Here is a 19,499-nt window from a genome sequence, read left to right on the forward strand (position 1 = left end):
GTGTCACCTGCAAGCAGCACAGGTTCCAGGATGGACTCTGAGGGACTCCCCTGCCCTCCACTGAGCCTGCACAAGTCAGATAAATTCTAAATCCCAGTAACTGCTGCAATCACAGCACTCCAGTCCCATGGGCTCCGGCCAAAGCTAAAAAACTGGTAAGAATGGAAACCCCAAACTGTGACTCACCATTGGAGGACCCGCAGGGACAGGTTGGGGATCCCGTGGAGCTGGTGGTCAGCAGGGCTGGAGGCAGGGAAGGATCTGGAAGACAGCACATCTCAGCACCCTAAGGAGCCCAGGCAGTCCCCCAACTTGGAATCCACAGAGCATCCTCCCAGCCCTGCTGCCACGGCTGAGGGCAACACAGGGAACGGGGAAGCCCAGGGGCAAGTCAGAGGAGTCCTCGGTATTTGCTTTATTCCAATCAGTACCAATTGTTGGTCACTGATTCCAGGACTGATTGTAAGAAGAGAAAATCCTCACCACGGCACCAGTCTCATCAACATACCAATGAAAGGGGAGCTCAGGCAAGGATTTAGGTACGCTGGAAGAACAAGGGGTTGCAAGGAAACTCCAATCCTTCCCAGAGCCAGTGTGAGCACAAATCATCCACCCACACTGCACAGATTCACGACGGAATAGACCTGCACTCATCTTCCAGGCCCTAGGTTTGAGTTTATCACAAGGCTTAGCATCCAGGGAACGCAGCATCAAGGAATTTGTTAGCGGTTTTCTTAATCAAAAGTGTGTTCATCTCTCAGCAGCTCTGCTCCTCGTTATGTCCCACTCCTTCCACCGTGAAGCTGCAGGTGAGATCCCAGCCCTGACCCCGTGCTCCTGTATCAGGCACCAGTGCACACCCAGGAGGGGTTCTCTGCCATCAGGGTGCAGGTCACTTCCAGGTACACCCATGCCTGTGTGTCCCACAGGACTGGTGCCGTGCTGGGACAACCTCAGCTCCAGCACAGGTAAGAGTGAACCTCAAGCAACTCAAAAGCAGCCTCCAGGCAGAAACCTCAGCGCTGCAAAGCCATCTTGGCTGTTTAAGCTCCAGTGGGGCTGTTTCCAGAAGATTCTGCTGGGCACAGCCATCCAGCACCTGCCACATCACGCCACAGTGGTTCCTTCACAGTGGTTCCATCGCTGATGAGTCCAAGGCACTCAGGAATTGTCTTAAAAGGCATCATGAGACGGACAAGCAACATTTGGGCTACTGGGGGACTTTCACCCTCGCCATCACCTCCCAAATCCTCTCTCCAGCACAGCCAAAGCCCCTGCACCTCGTGGCTGCCCTGACAGTACAAGCAAAGGGGCCAATTAAATTTTTTTCCTGGTTGCTCTCTCCAGTGAAGCATGCACTGGTGCCGAGAGAGGCACCAGTAAACTTCTCCCACCAACAGCTTTCCAGCTCCTGATCCGTGGCAGTGAGGAGCACGGCTACATTCCTGCGTGGCCAGCTGGCCTAATAGCTCTCATGGCCTATGTCCCATCAGGATATTTGGTCAGGAATGTTCACAAGGATCACTCAGGATGCTGAAGGAGTCATTTCCGAACAGCAGTGACCAGACCCCAGCAAAATCCCACCTATTGTTCCTACATAAAAGCACCTGAGGATGCAATGAATTCCAATGCACCTATGTGCCCAATCCCAAAAATCAGCCCCTGGAGACCACAGCGTGTCACTGTCCTTAACTCATCCCAGTGAGGCCACAGGGACCCAGGGGCTGGGCAGCACCCACATCTTGACAGCCCCACCCGCACCAGAGCCCTTGGCCACCTCATTCCAGGGGGCTCAAACTTTAGTCTGCGATGGGAATGGAGGAAACACAAAGACTTGGACAAACCTGGTCCAAAGAAAAGGCATTAGCAGGATGCCAAGGCGAAGGAGTCGAAGGTGGCTCCCTGCTCATGCCCAGCCTCTGAGATGAGCTGGTGTTACTTCCACATGGGAGCAGTTCCTGTGCCTGGCCCCACAGGGCTGTGAAAACTCCCTGCTTTTGCTCAGGCAGCGCAGGATGCCCTATCCTACCATCCCAAATATCACATCCCCTACTCCATACCACTCCCCTTTCCCAAAAATACCAAAGCCTGCTGCAACACCCACCCTGCCTTTCCTGCAAACTCAGGACTTCAGCTTCCCCTCACAGGTGAGTCCCTGGCTGTTTTGACCATCAGGAACCTTCCTTGGGATCTTTGGGACCAAGAGGCACCTGTCTGATGTCCAAGCTCTGCAGAGAGCATGGTGAGCTTGGAGACGTCCTCTGGCTCTGCTGTGACCCTCCAGGGAAAATTCAAGGTCTTTTGGAAGACATGCTGTGCAGTGGTGAGGGAGGGGAGGGATGGGGATGGGATGCGATGGGGATGAGACAGGATATGATGGAATGAGATGGATGGGATGGGGCAGGATAGGATGGGATGGAATGAGACGAGTCGAGATGGAATGGAGATAGGATAGGGATCTTCTCCCACCATACAACCAAACCCTGATCTATAGTACACCCCACAGACAGGAATGTCAGTGAGATGGCTCCATATGCATTGCCCCCCTGGCTGCCAGCCCCCTTTGTGCTGGAGGGAATTCCCTCCACTGGGGATGCAGCCACACTTCACGTTGCCGGGATCCGCTTTGCTCCGGGGTTCTGGGCGCTGACACTCCCCGTGCAGGGAGAGAGGGATCCTCCCCCGACCTGTGTTCCCGTCATCCGCCCGCCCGGGCGCTCCACACAGACAGAGGCAATGATTTTAATGTCCCAGTGAACAAGCTGTCAGGATGCATCAGCCTCACAGGGCAGCTTTCAGAGCTGCCTTCTCCTCCCAGGCACTGCCTGGGCGAGGAAAACCAATTCCAGCTTCGCGCACACACAGACACACACAGACACGCACACCGTGTCACCGGTGCCTGTGATTTCCCAGCCTTTTAACCAAAAATCCTTGCAAACCCTGCTCATGAGGAGGGGGAGTCAGCGAGCCAGGGGTGGGGGTCGGAGGGGAGGTGCTGCTGGGCTGGCAGAGGGGCAGCCCCCACGGGCAGAGCCGGGGACACGACGAGACCCAAGCGCTGCAGAGACGTCAGGAGCCTGGGCATGGATGAGCTGAGAAAAGCCATGAGCAGAGCCGACATCTGCCCCCTGGGCGGGTACCTAATGAGTGGAGACACTGTCCATTTGTGGAGAAGAGGGAAAGTTGAAAGATTTCCGAGCTGACACCTGGCAGCCTCTGCCGGCGCTCCTGACCAAGCGGCGGGGGGAGGAGAACAGCGGTGGAGGGGCTGGAGCCGGTCACCTCCCGACTCCGCAGGGATGGATGACCTGCATGAGCACGGGGTTGACATCTCAGCAGCTCGTCCATGCTGCCCAAATCTCCTGTTTGTGATTTTCTGCCACCTTAGAAGAGAAACTGATGCTTCTTGGGAGCTGGGGGGCCGGGGGGGGGAGGGGGGGGCAGTGGTCTGGCAGGGTCTCAGGTCATCCCATACCCCAGGGAAAGGCAGCAGCATGGCAGGGAGCATGTTCTTGGGTCCAGCAGCACACCAGACCCGCTCTAGGCTGGGATCTGGGCATGGGCAAAGGCTCCTTGTGTCCCCTGGTCTCCACATCCCCAGAGTAAGGTGGCACTCAGCAATGCTCCAGCCCCCAGTGTCACCCAGCAGCTCCCCCACGCTTCCACAAACCTAATTCTGTCAGCCCCCATTAATCCAGCCTCCCTAAGCCCACTTGTCACAAGCTCTTCCCTAACTCACCCTACCTCCAGCCTTTTCCCTACCCACCACCTTCCACTGGTGGTGAGACAGGAGCAAGGGAGGAAGAGAAGGGAGAGCCCTGTATTGCCCCTATTGCCTCTCAATTTTCCCCTCAGGAAAACCAGGCTCTAAAAGTACTTGTGAGCCAGCAAACACCCCCGTGCCCCCACCAAATCCCACAGGGAGACGCTCTTCTCTCCACCTGCCTGCTTGCTTTTCCAAAGGCCAAGTGGATTTACAGGAAAATCATCTCCCTGCAACTATCCTGGCTGAAAGGGGATATCCTGGAGCGTCCTCAAGGCTTTCCGCCAGCCTAAAAAGCAGCTTTAAAACACTGACATTACTCCACGTGGTTTGCACCACCTCCATCAACAGTCAGGGGTCTAAACCCCATTACAAGCATGACTTTCACCTGCCTGGTTCCAGGGATTTTTGCTCCTTTCCAACAAATATACGCCCAGAAACGCCCAAAAGAAAGCTGCAGCCCTTTCCCTGGGTTGCCTGGGAGTGCAAACAGTAGCTGGGCTCAGGCTGCTCCTCCCTGGCACCTGATGACCTGCTGGGCTCGAGCAGATGGAGCAGCCACAAATCCCCCCATAAGCCTGGGAAGGGACTAATCTCCCAGAGGACAAATGGGCTGGCAAGGAGGAGAAGCTCAACATTCAACCTCTTCCTCCCTCCGCTGGCAAACGCAGCTGCACCCGGCACACCCAGAGGGATCACAGCACCTCGAGGCAGAGGCAGCGCCAGGGAGTTTGGGTACCTGGTGGAGACCCCGTCTGGGGACAAGCAGACATTTAGGTCACAGCCAGCTAAGACTTTCGTGCCTCGTGCAGGGAGACATGGCAGTTGGCGTCTCTGTGGGGAAAAAACACATCTGGTGAGCTCTTAAAACTGCCAAAACGCTCCCCAGCCACGAAGGACTGAGGCTTCTTCAAGACTGAGAGGTCCTTGGTGGGTGTGGGAAGCCAGAGAAGCAGCCACTGGGATGAGGTGGATTGCCCACAATGGAATCCCTGGTCCTTCCTCACAGCTGGTGGATGATTAAGTCCACTGGACTGGGTTAGTCCAGGTCCAGAGGATTTGATCTGGACAGCCAAACACGCTCTCTCCAAAACACAGACAACCCCAGAAGGACTGGGAATGATAACGTGCTGACGTCAAAGCCCCACAGCAGATCCCACCATGGACATCACCCCCAGCCACGCTCCCCCCGTGTCCTTCAGAAAGGTGTTTCTGCCCCAAAGACCCCAAACCAGAGGTCAGCCCAAGGACACACAGCCCAGTCCTGCTCCTGGAGCCATCCACAAGAACCTAACCCTCTCCAACTCATTTTCCTTCTGCTCCAAAGGCCATGGAAAGTGAGGAGGTCAGCAAATTTTGTGCCTCTCCTCCTTTCTTTCTTGCGTCCCCTATTCCCTTGCCTAAGGGCTGGAAAACTCCTCCTATGTGCTTGCAAGGGACAAATGTCTCGCCTGATATTGTCAGCCCTACTCAGAAAACTCTGAGGCAGGAGAGCTGATGAGGACAGGCAGGAGAGCACTCAGAAACACTCGGGAGGAGGAGGTTGTAGCCCAGGGAGAGGATGGAAAAGGTACAGGCTGAAGTGTGTGACATCTGGGTTGGAACTGCACCCTGTACCTCGGGTGGGGGATGATGGATGGCCAGCAGAGCCCAGGGAAGCCCTGATGAGGTGTGACACCAAGCAGTGTGGCACGGCACCAGTGCCACCTCTCTGGGTGCCACTGCACATCCAAAGGAATGGCCTGGGACAGAGGATGAGCCATTGGTGCGTCCCTGGGGACCACAGCCACTGCAGCCACGCAGTCAAAACAGGCAATTTCAAGTCCCTCACTAACCCATCCCCATGCCCCAGGGGGGGGAGATTTGGGGAAAATCCCAACATTTCCCTGAGGGAACCCCAGAAAAACCTGTTTTCCAGGTGGGGAAACTGAGTCACAGAGGAAACCACCACGGACAGGCTTGCCTGCCCCGTGGAGCCACACTGTCCCAGGGAAGGGCTTCATGTCCCAGATACCCTGGGCTCACGTCATCACGGCCTGCCTTCATGTTATCAGTCCAATAAAAGCCTTTAAATGGGGAATTGTTTCCATATTTTAAGGAAAGCTTAGAGGCACAGAGCAAGTGAGCATCTTTGGAGGCCTCTGGCCCAGCTCCCACCCCAAGGAGGGTCACTCCAGAGATGGATTAGGCTGCCTGGCATGAAATGACTCCACCCTTGAAACCTCAAAACTTTTTCCAACCCCTCCATTTTTCTGCCAGCACACAAGGAGATGCTCCCTGGCTGCCCTCACCAACTGCCATCTCCAAAAGGCCTCATTTTTATCCTTTTCAGAGCACGATGGGCAGCAGGGACCTCACCGCAGATCATCACCCGAATAAAAGGGGACCAGTCCACGGTGGCACCCACAGTGATGACATCCCCATGCCTAGAGCTGGGACCCCATGCCCACAGCAGCATCCAGCCTGGAATGGCCACCAGCTTGCACGACCTGTGCCAGGGGGGAACAGGGCACCACCACCCCGAGGGTCCCCTGGAGAGCCTCAGGCCTGCGGTGGGGCCGTTCCTGCCTCCTCACCTCCGGAGCGGGTAGCAGGTGCAGCACAATGTGAAGGCACATCTGGCAGCGCTGGAAGGGTGGAGCAGCAGCTGGATGGTTGGCTCCTTCCCTGCGGAAGAAAGGGATGAGAGTCAGTTATGGGGCAAAAGCATCCTCCAAACAATGTGGCCCCCACAGCAGGTCCTCATCCTGGGGACACCCACACAAGGGCTTGAACCCACGCCAGAGATGTCACCACCACAATTCCCTCAGGACAAACAAGTCCTAGATGCAGCTGTTCCCCACCCAGCTGACCAGACTCCTCTAAGGCATAATCAGATGCTTCTGGGGCACTTGGATTTTCAGGAAATCATCACCTTGTGCTAGGAAAGTAGAGACAAGAAGGTTTGCTCCTTGGTGGCAGGGATGCATGAGTCATCCTCCAGCCTGATGCCCTTGAAACAGAGCCAAAAAAGCTTTTACCCAAAGAAGCCAGCAATAGGATACCAGAGCTGGAGCTCCAGGATTAACCCATTCCTGGCAGAAGCTGGCTGGCTGCCCTCCCATGCATATATCCCTTCTCCTCCTCTGCTCAGTGCTGGATTTTCCCACTATGTGCACCCACCGGATTGGTGGACATGATGCCAACGCTGCCCCTAGCAAGGGCAGGGAGGGGGACATGCCATGAGACCCCAGTGATGGGCTGCTGCCAGACCCAATGAGGTTGGAAATGCAGGTCCTCCAAACGGGGAACGGCATTTCTCTTCAACGTTTCCCATCACAAAGCCTGCTCGGCAAACAGAACAATGTCTGCAGTCCACCAAAGGGAAAACACAACTCAGAAAAATAAGGTGGAAAATTTAAAGCTCTTTATTTCGCTGTTTTGGGGGGAAGGCTCTTGATTCCTTCACTCCTGAGTCCTTGTTTCATTTAGGAACCCACCAACCACCTGTAGCTTCGATGGGATCCTCCTTGTTTGGTGTGCCAAGGCATGATGGGCTTTCCCCAAAACAGAGGGAATGAGCCTGCTGGAGAATCCCATCCCTCCTTGACAGAAAACAGCCCCTTGGGGACTGTTTTCCCTCAGGAATTTCTGTGTTAAAAAGAGGTTTTCCTCCCTGCAGGCTGGCAGAGAGGTGCCAGCACCCAGCTTTCCTGCCAGTCTGATGACATTGGACCTATTCCCGCAGCATGGAAGGATGGGAGCTTCAAACCATGGCTGTGGCAGTGGGCATTGAGCATCACTGAGCTAGGACAAGGGCAAGAGGATGGAGGATGATGCTCCTTGTCCAGAGCCGGGAGTGAAGGGTCCACCCAGGAGTGGCTGCAGCACCACAGACTTGCTGTACAGGACCTCAAAAAGCCCAGCCTCTCCTGAGTAGAAGGGAAAGGTGCTGGGGGTTATACTGGTACTCACTAAACTGGGCTGGAGCCTCCCGCCACAGCCCCATGGATCCAAGCATTGCTCGACCCACCCCAGCAGTCTGGCAGCATTTTGGTATCTGTAGAGACCTGCCCAGGGCATTTAAAGCGAGCTGAGACAGGGATTTTTGCTCTCACACCCTCCCACGGGCCGCAGTAGAAATGCTCCTTGAAAGCATGGATTAGGTCACGGAGATTTTGAGTGCCTTCTACCTTCTACAGGGTTCTCCATCCCCAGTTTGCTTCCTTACAGCCTGCAGCAGGGGCTGCTGAGCGTCCCCTCCACCCTGGGGCATCCCTTTGCCCCTGCCAGCCCACCCCAGACCCCAGAAGCAGTGTCCTGTATTCCCCACCAGGACCACCCGCTCCCTTGTACTGCATCCCTCAGGATGCGCCAACGCTCTCTACTCTCCCAAGGATGAGCAGCAGGAACCGTCCAGGCCTGGAAAGCCTGGAACACCCAATCTGTAGCTCAGCAGCAGGCACTCTCCCACACCCCCAGCACCAGGGGCACCACGACCCCACGCTGCCCCATCTGCCCTGGCTGCCTGCAGCACTGGGGGGAATCCCTGCAGCGATTCCCGGGATGCCATGCAGCACCTGCGTGGGGTGGGGATGCTCTGTGGCGCAGCGCATGCCAGAGGATGCTGCACTGGCTCTGCTGCTGCACATCCCCTCCCCAGGATGGGTCTCACCCAGACCCTAGGAGGACCTGCTTTCAGGAGGTGGGCAATAAACGCTGCCCCAGGAGCCAGAGCTGAATAAACTGAGCCCTCCTGAGCTCCACGCGATGAGAGGTGGCGGCTCCAGTGGGGAGCGACCCCAGTGCAGGGCACCCCCTGCTCCCTTGAGGCACATGCTGAAGAGCCAGCTCAGTGACCAAGTGGGTGGCAGCCCTGCCTGTGTTAAAATTAGATGTCTCTAAGGTCCCTTTCCAACCCAAAACGTTCTGTGATTCTATGATGATCCTGATTTTGGAGGAAGGACAGAAAAGTCCTGCCTGGGGAAATGGGCTCCCAGGAGATATTCACCCAGCTACAGGGGAAGTTTGGAGGCCTGGGACCCCTCAGCACTGATGCTGAGGCAGCTGCACTGCTTGGTGACCACCACACCGGGACTATGGGCTCATAAATGACCACCAGCCTGACACTCGTGAGACCGCACGGGTCCTGGCACCCAAAACACAGCAGCCAGAGCTCAGAAACACACTGTGGGACCGCTTGGGATGTTCCCACCCAAAACCATGCAGCATCCCCGCCGTCACCCATCCCCATGCCCACTTCTCCCCCTGCAGTGGCCAAGTGGCGAGTGCGAGGGGGGGGGAGCGGGGGGGGAGGTGGGGGGTCGGAAAGCCGCCTCCCTTGGAGACCCCCCACTTATCCCCAAGCGCGGACAGCACTTTTGGATTGTTTCAGCACAGCCCGGGAGTTTCCCAAGGCTGGGAGCCAGGGACAGAGAACTCCCAGCAGTCTGGCAGAGTCGCCGAGCCAGGAAGGTGGCAACACACGGGCGAAACTCCTGGGAACAGAGGGGACACGGGGACAGGGTCGGTGGGTGCACGCCCTCCGCTCCCCGGAGTGATGCCGCACCGGGAGCCGCCTCGCCCCGGCGCTGCCGCCACCACACCCATCCGCGTCCCCGCATGAGGACCCTCCATCTCCGCTCCGAGGGCCGGGGCGCCCCTGCGGGACCGGGAGCGCCGTCCCGGACCCCCGCGCCCCGAACACACTCCCCAGAGAAGGAAAAGCCCTACCTGTGTCCGGACGGACGGCTGGGGCAGGGCGGGCGGCGGCGGGGCTGACTCAGGGGCGGCGGCAGCCGGAGCCGAGCGGGAGCGCCCGGCACTGCCCACCGCCCCCCCGGCTCTGCCCAGCCCCCCAACTTCCTGCCCCTGCCCCGTCCCTTCCCGTCCCAGACCCAGTCCCTGCCTCTGTTCCCGTCTTTAAACCCGCTCCTCCCCTGACCTAACTCCTCCTCTAGCCCCTGCTCCTGCTCCTGCCCCTCCACTGGCCCCTCTCTAATACAGCCCCGGCCCCTGTACCTGCTCCTCTCCTGCCTAACTCCTGCTTTTCTCCCTGCTCCGTCCCTACTCCTGCTGCCGCCCCTTCACTGGCCTCGCTCTCCTACAGCCCCTGCTCATGCCCCTAACGCAGCTCTGCCCCTGCCCAGCCCCTGCCGCTGCCCTGTGCCGGCTGCGGGCAGTCCCAGGTGACGCTGCCGCGGGTGACTCTGCCCCAGCGTGCTGGCACCGCTCGGGTGCCCGGCATCGCCCCGGACCCACACCCTGCAGAGCTCCTGCACCCGGACCCGGCTGCGATTAAGGGAGGCACCTAACCCTTCCACCGTCCAGGCCATCGGGGCTGGACAGACAGATCCCACCTGCCCGCGGGAGGGACAGGGTGTGAGCAGGGAGCTGGCGGACACGCCTGCTGTGCTTTGGCCACCCTCCCCAGGACCACCCGGGCGGCTCAGGAGGGCTGGTGGCCTCTGGGTGGGAATATCCAGGGCTGCCTGCACCTTACAGGCTGGCTTGGGTGGGGCGGGTGTGTGTGACAGTCCCCGGACGTCTGCAATCCTGCTGCCGCACTTCCAGGCGGGAAGAGATAAATATTTCAGCGGAATAGCCGAGCCCTGTCAGCTTGCATTTGCTTCTGGCAGCGTGAGAGCTGGGAAAGGGGGAGGAGAGGCGGGGAGAGAAGATGCGCTCGGGAAGTTTCGTCATCTCTCGGGAGATGGGGATGGGCCCCAGCTCCGGAGCCCGATTCTCGGGGGGCTCCACCTCCTCTAAGAATGCTCTTCTCTCCGGGAGAAGTGCACGGCCGTACTTCAGCCCCCTCCTGGTCCTGACCGCCGGACTCACCCCATAAGCAACTTTCGGGGGCTGCTGCCAGGTTGGGCGGGGGGGGGATGAGAAGTTTCGGGAGCTCTGCTGGGAGCACAGCGGGGGCAACTGTTCGAGACCCTCTGGGATGCTGCACAACGCGGACTGGAACAAATCCACCCCCGGGAAACGAACGGGGTGCAGAAATAAACGCAAGCAGCCATGGACATCGTACACCATCAGCGGAGGGAGCCGAGGCGGAGGCAGAGTTCCCCAAGGCCCGCACCCCAGAGGCCATGGCAGACGGGCGAGGAGCCGACCCCGGCTGAGGGCACTGGAAAAGGCGGTCCTTCACGCCCTGCCGATGTTTTCGGAGGGGGATTTGTCCCAGTACGGGACACACAGGTGCCGGCGCAGCTCTCTCCCGCGGGGGAGGGGGGCGGGTTACTCCCGCCCCTCCTCCTCCCCTTCCTCCCGCCCGCTGCACTGTGGGGTTTGTAGTTCCCGCGCCGCCCCGCACGTGGGGCGCGACTACATTTCCCGAGATCCCGCACATCCTCCTCCTGCCGCTGCTGCTGCTGTCGCCTCCGCCTCCGCCTCCGCCGCCTGCGCTGTGCCGGGCTCACCGCGGGTCGGGCTCCGGTGGCGGCGGGGAGCTCCGGATCCCCGCCTTGCCCCGGCCCGCAGCGCCCATGCCCGCCGCGCCCATGCCCGCCGCCCACCAGGTACGGGGTGCTGGTGTCGCCGGGGTTGGTGGCGTGCCCGGCGGGGTCCCTGGTGGATGCCGGCAGTGTTGTTTCCTCCAGGCGCTGGGGATGTGTGCCGGGTGTTGTGTTGTTTCCCGCCGCCTCCGTTTCAGGGTGAGCAGGTGCCGTGTCCCCCCCAGCATCCTCCTGTGCCAAGTGCACGCCGCACCGCCCCGCAGCGCCCGTCCCTTGGTGCTAAGCGGTGGGAGGCAAAAAGGTGCCCGCACGGTGGGCGAGGGTGTATTTTCAGGAGCTTTCCAGCCCTTGTTTTAGGGAAGGTGCCCCAGGGACTCGCGCTCCCCATTCGGCGTGGCAGCTCCCCCGCAAAACACATGGTGCCTTGGCAGTGTCGCTTGTAAGTCACCGACACGCGGCTGGGGGGAGAGTATTCCCCCGACATCTGGACCGCGGTGGCCGTGGCTCTGCGGAGAGCTGAGCCGGAGCTCGGCCACCCGTGTCACCCGTGACCCCGGGGTGACAGCGGTGTGTGGCGTGGCAGTGATCCATATCGAGGTCACACCCCGATAACCCGGCGATAAACAGGTTCACATGGTGATAACGGACCGGTTCTGCTCCCTCTCCCTCCCTCTCTCTCTCTTTTCCCTCTCCGTCTTCCTTCCACTCACTGGCTTGCACCAGGAACGAAGGATGGCACATTCCCTGGGACTTGTGCCCACTCACGTCGAGCAGAGAAGCTCCATGGATGTTCTGGAGAAAGGGAATTGAGTGCAGCCAGATGGGTTCTGGTCTGGAGTTCCTCTGTGTATGAGGAGACAAATGCTGGGATTTAGGAGACAGTGCTCCTGGCGATGGAGCAGATTCATGGAGCTGCATCCTGGATTTAGTGTGGATGGTTTCCTGTGGGCCAGGGATGCATGTGTGTGTCCCTCCTGGATGGACATGGCAGGAAATGGGGAGCAGAGGGTGGCAAACGTCCCACAGGGGTCGTGGTGCACATGGCAGCGAGCGGCTGCTGCACGTGACATCCACAGCCCAGCTTGGGGACAAGAAGGCGATGGGGCAGAGTCCAGACACTTGCAGCTGGCAGTGGCCCTGGCATGGTGCTGGGGTCGGTGTTTGGTGGGGGTTAGCCCTTCCTCCTTGCCCCTTGCTCTTCCTGCCGCAGCAGGGGGCCAGTGCTCCAGACAGTGCCGGACAGGCTGGCTGGGCAGCGAGTGAGCAAGCAACTGCCTTGATCCCCAGCGATCTCTTTAGGAGGTGGGAGCTGTTTGTCCAGCCATGAGCTCTGGCACACGAGTGTTTTGGTGAAATTCAGGCGCCAGGCTGAAATCCCACAGGAATGCTGCTGGAGTGGTGGGTCCTCACTGGGTCAAATGGGCACTCGGCTTCCTGTAGGTTTTGGTCACCACCAGCTTTCCTCTGCCACCACCGGTGCTGGCTTGTGTCCCCATGTGTCCTGTTATCCAGCAGCAGGGGGGGATTATCCTCCAAAATGTGCGTGGAACACAGACTGGGACCGTGAACTTACTTTTTAATGACTGCGATTAGTTGTTCTGCGGTTATCAGGGTAATCGGGTTTCTAGACCTTGCTCCAGTGGCGTGTATTGGCATACGTGGAATTTTATGGCATGGAAATCACCTTGGTGACTTCTTGTGGGAGTGGGGAGCGCTGGGAGGATGCCCAGTCCAGGCCTTCTCCTGTCCCTGCCCTCATCCCGTGACTGTTAATCAGGTCTCCTGGCACTGCCAGCTTTCCTGCAGCCATACCTCAGGATCTGAGCTTTTAATCCCCCTCTGGACCATGAATCTCGTGGCGTTTTGCGTTCTCCCCAGGCTGGGCATTGTGTCTCACTGGGAAGAGCCAAGGGGCAGCCACTTGCCTGCGGCTCAGCTGAGGTTCTGTTAGCCATCCAGCTACTGAGTAACACGGGCAGCCCCGTGCCTGCTGTGCACATTAACTCATTTCCACAGCCAGCACATTCCTGTGCCTTCCCCTCCAGAGCATCCCTGGTGCAGGGTGTCTGCATCCCTCTGCCTCTGCAGATCAGAGGGAGGCGTTGCTCCAGGAAGTGGCAAAACCCCACTGAGTCTTAAAGGGGAGGAAAAGGAGGTAATGGGAGCTGAGGATGTCCCACTGTGGATCCAGATGCTCCGTGCAGCCAGGCTCCGGATGCACGTGATGTACGAATGCTGACCGAAATGACCCCCCCCTGCTTCTGCACAGCAAGATGCACGGCTGCTTTTCTTCTTCCCAGAACATCTCCTGGGGAGAAGGTAGTGGTATTTATTTGCCTTGCAATTCTGGAGGAATTTTGAGCCAGTGCCAAATGCTGCTTTTTCCGCAGAAACTGCAGCGCCCTGGTTTTCCGTGCGTCTGAGTGCCGGTGGACAGAGAGGGGCGGCGTGGTCCAGCAGAGCCTGTGTGGCTGATGGCTCCCGGGACAATGCCCTTGTACTGCTGCAGAGCCATGCCCAAAAAGCCGGCGTCGGAGATGGCACCAGACCAGCGCTGGAAGCTACAAGTCTTCTACCTCTGCTTCTATGGCTTCATGACGCAGATCCGGCCCGGGGAGAGCTTCATCACCCCCTATCTGCTGGGGGCTGACAAGAACTTCACAAAGGCAGAGGTGAGCTGTGGGCACCTGGTCCCCTACCCTGGTGTCTCCCTTTCTGGCCATGATCACTATCCCGGGGCTGCCCAGAGCATCCCTCCATGCTTCTGGGGTGCACAGGGGTGTCATGTCCTGGGCATGTTGGTGTGTGCTGACTCGTGGTGGTGCTTTCTGGGCAGGGGAGATGGTGTGGCACCCTGTCTCACGTGGCTGCGAGGTTACCCTGTCCCCTGAGTCCCAGGCTCAACTATGCCCAGGCATAAAACCTCGTTGCCCCAGGCTGGCATCTGATTTGGAGGCAGTGTGTGACCCCTGCCCACCTTAGTAACCTGTGGGATGCTGGGAGGGTGCTGGGCTGGGAGAAGCTATGCCCCACCCCATGGGGGAGACATTTGCAAGGTGCACTGCCAAGCCACTGGCAGTGATGGGGTTAGACGAGGTGGGGCCACGATGTCATCATCTCCCAACCAAGGGATGCTGGCCCAAACCCAGCCAGCCGCTGAGCCTGTGGGAACATTGCGTTCCCAGCATGGGAAGGGGCCGAGGCTCAGCCAGACCCCCAGCTGAGCGTGCTGCTAGTCACATTCCTCCCCAAGGAGGTGCTGCCATGAGGGTCAGCAGCCGGTGCCCACACAGTCCACAGGTTGGGGTGTGTCCCCAGGGGTGTGCCCGGCGCTCAGCCCCTCCTTGCCCTCATGGCAGGTGACCAACGAGATCACACCGGTGCTGTCCTACTCCTACATGGCCGTGCTAGTGCCCATCTTCCTGCTGACGGACTACCTGCGCTACAAGCCCGTGCTGGTGCTGCAGAGCCTGAGCCACATCTCCATCTGGCTGCTGCTGGTGCTGGGCACCTCCATCCTGGCCATGCAGCTGATGGAATTCTTCTACAGCATCACCATGGCCGCCCGCATCGCCTACTCCTCCTACATCTTCTCCCTGGTGGCCCCGTCCCGCTACCAGCGGATGGCCAGTTATTCCCGCTCCGCCGTGCTCCTGGGGGTCTTCACTAGCTCTGTGTTGGGCCAGCTCTGCGTCACCTTGGGCGGCATCCGCTTCCTCACCCTCAACTATGTCTCCTTGGGCTTCGTCAGCTTCGGCCTCATCCTCACCCTCTTCCTCGAGCGGCCGCGGCGCAGCCTCTTCTTCAACCGGCCTGGGGGGTCTGGTGATGCCACTGTCCCCACTGAGCTGGACAGGATAGCCGGGGGGGACGCTGGTGGGGGGACACGGGGCTGGCGGGACATGGTGCTGTGCCGTATGCTGTGGGAGCTGGGAGCGCTGGCCAAGCAGCCCCAGCTCCGCCTCTGGTCCCTGTGGTGGGTCTTCAACTCGGCTGGGTACTACCTGATGCTGTACTACGCACACATCCTCTGGAATGAGATCTCTCCCACCACGGACAACCGCCGGGTGTACAATGGAGGCGTGGATGCTGCCTCCACGCTGCTGGGTAATTCGCCTGGGATGGAGACACTGGGGATGTGAGGGGGACACTCACATCCTGCTGCCTCCTGTGGGAATGGCTGGGGACACCAGAGAGGCAGGGGGTCACCGCTGCCCTGCTGCACCCCTTGGGAGCGGTGGTCCTTATGGAATGTTTGGTGGTTTGACATTGGGGATGACGTGATGGTCACTGGGCTGGGTTCCAGCCTAGGTAGGGCAGGGGATCCTTGAGGTGCTCACAGTATCCTTCATTCCTCTTCAGGAGCGGTCACCTCCTTTGCTGCTGGCTACGTGAAGATCCGCTGGACGCTGTGGTCAGAGCTGGTGATTGGAGTGGTGACAGCATTCCAGGCAGGATTGCTCCTGCTCATGAACTCCACCACCAACATCTGGCTCTGCTATGCTGCCTACATCCTCTTCCGTGGCTCACACCAGTTCCTGGTGCCCATTGCCATGTGCGTGGTGCTTCTTAGGGCCCCGCCCCCACCCTGGCAGCCAGGTTGATGGGTTCACCAGTGCTCCCGTTTTTCCCAGTTTCCAGATTGCTACCTCCCTCTCCAAAGAGCTCTGCGCTCTGGTCTTCGGGGTCAACACATTCTTTGCCACCGTGCTGAAGACCGTCATCACCGTCATTGTGGCTGACAAGAGGGGCTTGGGCTTATCCGTGCATCCCCAGGTAGGGATGAGGGGATGTCTAGGATGGATGTGGTCCCTGAAGGGTGCAGGATGAAGGGAGGGAGGGCTTCAAGTGCTGTTCTCCCATCTCTCCTCTTCTGCAGTTTTATGTATATTTTGGCTACTTCACGCTGCTGGCTGTGGTCTACCTGCTGGCAGCCATCAGAGTGGGTGTCCAGCACAGCCACCGCAGGCAGCCAGTGGAGCTGGCCCTGGCCAAGGAGCTGTGCCAGCCCTCAGTGGAGAGTCCAGCACAGGAGAAAAGCCCGGAGGCAGGCAACGTGCAAGCCTGAACGCTGGCACCATGGCACTGTGGCCAGCTCTTGGCTACCCAAGTGAGCATCGTCATCGTCACCGTGTGCTTGGCGTCCTATCCCACTGCTGGTCCTGGGTGCTATTCTGTCGAGGATGTGGCCCTTGGGACATGTTTTCTGCTCCGTGAGGACAGGGCCGTGCCCCTTCCCTGTCCCCATACACAGAGTCGGGGCAGGATTGCCATGGTGCCGCCGCCGTGTGCCACGCAAGGGTGTGGATAGAAACCCCATCCCACCGCATCCCCGTCATGGCACAGAGCCAGGCTACAAGAGGATGTTTCTTTATTCAGTGCCTTTACAAAACAGTTTATAGGACACATCCGATGACAAAAAAAATAATATAAAGATCCACAGGCTTTAAATTGCATTAATTACACAAAATACAGTAGACTGTAAGAAATAGAGACCGTGTAACTCGCACAGCTTTATGGTAATAATTTCCATACAATAACAAAAAAAAGCTAGTTACAAATTTCTCTTTCTTCTTTTCCTCGTTTGTGGGGGTTTTTTTGGTTTTTTTTTTTTTTTTTTTAGCACCTTGGATTTGCCCACAGCAATTCTGACCAGCTTTGCTGCGCCTTTGCGGTCCGAGCCCACCAAGGGTGGCATGGGGAGGAGGGAGAGCGGTGCTTGTCCTCGGTACCCACACGTGCTCAACACGCACACACAGAGAAACACATGCCAAGGGCACAGCTTGCCGTGCCTCGGAGCCACCCTGTCACCCCAGTACCTGTGCTGTGCTGGGCTGGCTGGGGCTGTACCTGGGCTGTGGGGGCACAGCTGGGGGTCCCCAGGGTGCGTGGATGGGATGGGGAAGATCGGACCCCCACCAGAGCTCTGCTGGCTGGGAGGTGGAGATGAGGATGATGATGGGATGGTCCTTACCTGAGGAGGATGGAGACCATCTGGGAGAGCCCCAACATCACAATGGGACAGTGCCTTGGTTGGGATGCTGGGGTCTTGGCTGGAGAAGACCCCATGGCCTCAGCAGCAGGGATTTGTGTCCAACCCCAAGCTCCTGGTGAGGATAGCGCAGGGCCGGGGGAGCTGGTGAGAGAGGCCCCACAGGCTTTTTTGGGGGGACAGCCTGCATGGCAGCACAGAAATCTCCCTGCTGAGCATCCTTCCACCCAGCCACCCCAAAGAGAGCATTTGAGCAGGGAGGGGAACAAGCTGAATGGTTAAATATTAGGAGTTGGAGGAGGCCACCAGCCCATGGCTGCCCTGCCCCGGGGGGTGGACCTAAGCCCCTGCCAACCCAGGGCAGGGGCCATGGCAATACTCTTTGGCTTCAGGTCTGCGGGAGAAGGAAACCCTGCGGGGCGAGAGCGGGCATGTGGAGGGAGCTGAGGGGCCCAGGGGTGCCGGACTGCAGGCTGGCCCAACCCTCCCTGGGGACATGGCGGTACCCAGGGGGCATCAGGGCAGGTGTCACTTTTTGGCGGCAGTCATGAAGCTGTTCTCGATGCAGAGGACAATGAAGGCATGCTGGCAGCTGCTGGCCGCCTGCTCCAGCAGTTTTCCAGAGGCCAGGGAGGAAGCCTGGCCAGTGACTGCGCGCTCCTCTGTCCGCCATGTCTCGCAGTAGCTCTCGGGCAGGCGCCGGCCCTTGGCGTCTGAGCCGTGCCAGACATTCTTCTGTGGCCTGGAAGAGTGAAAGGTGGGGGGCTGCTGCTGCCTTGCCACGCTCCAAACCCCATTTCCCCGCGGCTCAATCCTGCACTCACCATCCCGCATCCTGCAGGACATCCCGGCCATCAAAGGAGAGGATGCGAGTGCCGGCTCGCAGCGGGGCCCCACTGCCCATGAAAAGGGCTTCCCAGTTATTGAAGAGCACTTCATCCTGGTGGGAAGGGAGGGAGAATGGAGGAGGAGGGGGGTTTAGCCCTGCCTGCACCCCAAGAGCATCCCAGAGGCTCCAAGCCCCAGCAGCCTCTGGGAAGGGGGTGCTTCACGATGGATGGGGGCTTTGGTACGCTCTGCATCCTAGACCTCGGCGGTGCTGGTTTACTAGTTGGCCTCAATGATCTTAAAGAGATCTTTTCCATCCATAATGGCTCCGTTATCCTATTCTGTGATCCCTCGGAAGTCAGAGAGTGTCTGGAAGGGGATGGGGACGCACGTACCCGGAGGTTGACGATGGGGACGTCGGTGCGGTCAGCCCTGCGCACGATGCTGTAGAGATCCTGCAGGCGCGAGGACAGGAAGGCGCGGAAGGTGCCGGCCAGCCCAACCTGCCGGGCTTGCTGGAAGCACTGGAAATCGGCGCCCCGGATGCCGCGCATGCCGCCGCTCTGCGGGGTGTTCAGGGCCACCAGGTGGAGCTGCCAAGAGGAGATGACAGGGGCTTGAGGGACACGTCTTTGGCCACCGCCATCAGCTCCCCTTGGCCAGCACGTGGCACTCACGGCAGGCTGGAAGTCCTGGTGCACGTGGGCGGCCACAGGGGCGGGATCTGGCCGGTGGTGGACATAGTACCCATTGATGAGCTCTTGCTGGTGGTGCAGCAGGGGCTTCTCAGGCAGGCGGTGCTGGTTGGCCACCACCTCGTCCCCGTGCCAGGGACGGGCGGTGGCCGGGGGGACGTGGTTGCGGAGCGGGTGGAGGGGCCCACGGGGCTGGGGGCTGGCGTAGTGGAGGGTGGGTGGCTTGTCGTACACCTCGTTGTCCTGGGGAGGGGGACAAGGCGTGCGGGGGGGGTGTGGTGCCCCAGGTGGGGTTGGAAATGGAGAATGTTGGGGATGGAGGAAGATCGTTGTGGTTGGATGAAGATGGGCATGGTCGGGATTGGATGGAGATGGGGACGGGGATGGAGATGGAGATGATTGGGGATGGGGATTGATATGGTTGGGGATGAATGGAGAAGGCGATGAAGTTGATTGGGGATGGGGATTGATATGGTTGGGGATGAATGGAGAAGGCGATGAAGTTGATTGGGGATGGATAGAGATGGTTGGGCATGGAGATGGTTAGGGATGGGATGAGGATAGGTGAGGATGGAGGATAGGGATGGGATTGGGAAAGAGGATAGGGATGAGGATGTGCACGAACAGAGGACTCACCAGAGCCGAACTGGGGATCAGGTTGTGCTCCTCCAGCTGCAAGGGCATGGCACATCAGATCCCAGCTGCCCCCCCCTCCTCTTCCTCACGCACGGGTGGGGGGAACCCCGAGCATCGCCAAGTCACCACCGAGCCCCTGGGGC

At 59.2% G+C, this 19,499-nt stretch overlaps 3 protein-coding genes across 33 annotated transcripts in view; 1 reads left to right on the top strand and 2 right to left on the bottom strand.

Moving 5' to 3' along the window:
- The window catches only part of PCBP3 (poly(rC) binding protein 3), a 54,363-nt gene extending 44,793 nt beyond the window's left edge, over nucleotides 1-9,570 (bottom strand). For 24 of the 28 annotated variants that reach the window (XM_040069594.2, XM_040069597.2, XM_040069593.2 and 21 more), the window contains exons 1-4: nucleotides 9,476-9,570; nucleotides 6,340-6,430; nucleotides 4,503-4,597; nucleotides 187-261 (exon numbers count right to left, since the gene is read on the bottom strand). In XM_040069594.2, the coding sequence (XP_039925528.1) occupies nucleotides 187-261; nucleotides 4,503-4,597; nucleotides 6,340-6,381 (212 nt within the window). In that variant the 5' untranslated portion in view covers nucleotides 6,382-6,430; nucleotides 9,476-9,570. Of the gene's footprint in view, nucleotides 1-186; nucleotides 262-4,502; nucleotides 4,598-6,339; nucleotides 6,431-9,475 lie in introns of those variants that run through there. The other 4 variants (XM_040069602.1, XM_040069608.2, XM_040069603.2 and 1 more) reach the window with 4 other exon arrangements.
- A 1,591-nt stretch (nucleotides 9,571-11,161) lies between these two features.
- Nucleotides 11,162-16,770, top strand: SLC19A1 (solute carrier family 19 member 1). Of its 2 annotated transcripts, none has more exons than XM_040069575.1 (6): nucleotides 11,162-11,268; nucleotides 13,596-13,877; nucleotides 14,565-15,312; nucleotides 15,568-15,760; nucleotides 15,840-15,981; nucleotides 16,085-16,770. In XM_040069575.1, exons 2-6 carry the CDS (start codon nucleotides 13,680-13,682, stop codon nucleotides 16,271-16,273), a joined length of 1,470 nt encoding a protein of 489 aa, XP_039925509.1. In that variant the 5' UTR covers nucleotides 11,162-11,268; nucleotides 13,596-13,679; the 3' UTR covers nucleotides 16,274-16,770. The 2 variants fall into 2 exon arrangements, with proteins under 2 accessions (XP_039925509.1, XP_058277314.1); XM_058421331.1 differs by lacking the exon at nucleotides 11,162-11,268 and adding an exon at nucleotides 13,411-13,431.
- The window catches only part of COL18A1 (collagen type XVIII alpha 1 chain), a 39,019-nt gene continuing 36,285 nt past the window's right edge, over nucleotides 16,766-19,499 (bottom strand). For 2 of the 3 annotated variants that reach the window (XM_040069572.1, XM_040069570.2), the window contains 4 exons: nucleotides 19,357-19,392; nucleotides 18,421-18,963; nucleotides 18,022-18,137; nucleotides 16,766-17,939 (listed from right to left, as the gene is read on the bottom strand). In XM_040069572.1, the coding sequence (XP_039925506.1) occupies nucleotides 17,726-17,939; nucleotides 18,022-18,137; nucleotides 18,421-18,963; nucleotides 19,357-19,392 (909 nt within the window). In that variant the 3' untranslated portion in view covers nucleotides 16,766-17,725. The remainder of the gene's footprint in view (nucleotides 17,940-18,021; nucleotides 18,138-18,420; nucleotides 18,964-19,356; nucleotides 19,393-19,499) is intronic. The other variant, XM_040069571.2, reaches the window with a different exon arrangement.

Source organism: Hirundo rustica, chromosome 7 (genome assembly GCF_015227805.2).
Source record: "Hirundo rustica isolate bHirRus1 chromosome 7, bHirRus1.pri.v3, whole genome shotgun sequence".
Taxonomy (NCBI): Eukaryota; Metazoa; Chordata; class Aves; order Passeriformes; family Hirundinidae; genus Hirundo; species Hirundo rustica.

Excerpts from the sequence above, each read along its gene's own strand:
- SLC19A1 (XM_040069575.1), top strand. The coding sequence starts at position 13,680 with ATGGCTCCCGGGACAATGCCCTTGTACTGCTGCAGAGCCATGCCCAAA. Across the intron at positions 13,878-14,564 it reads AGAACTTCACAAAGGCAGAG|GTGACCAACGAGATCACACC; the intron begins GTGAGCTGTGGG and ends CCCTCATGGCAG. Across the intron at positions 15,313-15,567 it reads TGCTGCCTCCACGCTGCTGG|GAGCGGTCACCTCCTTTGCT; the intron begins GTAATTCGCCTG and ends ATTCCTCTTCAG.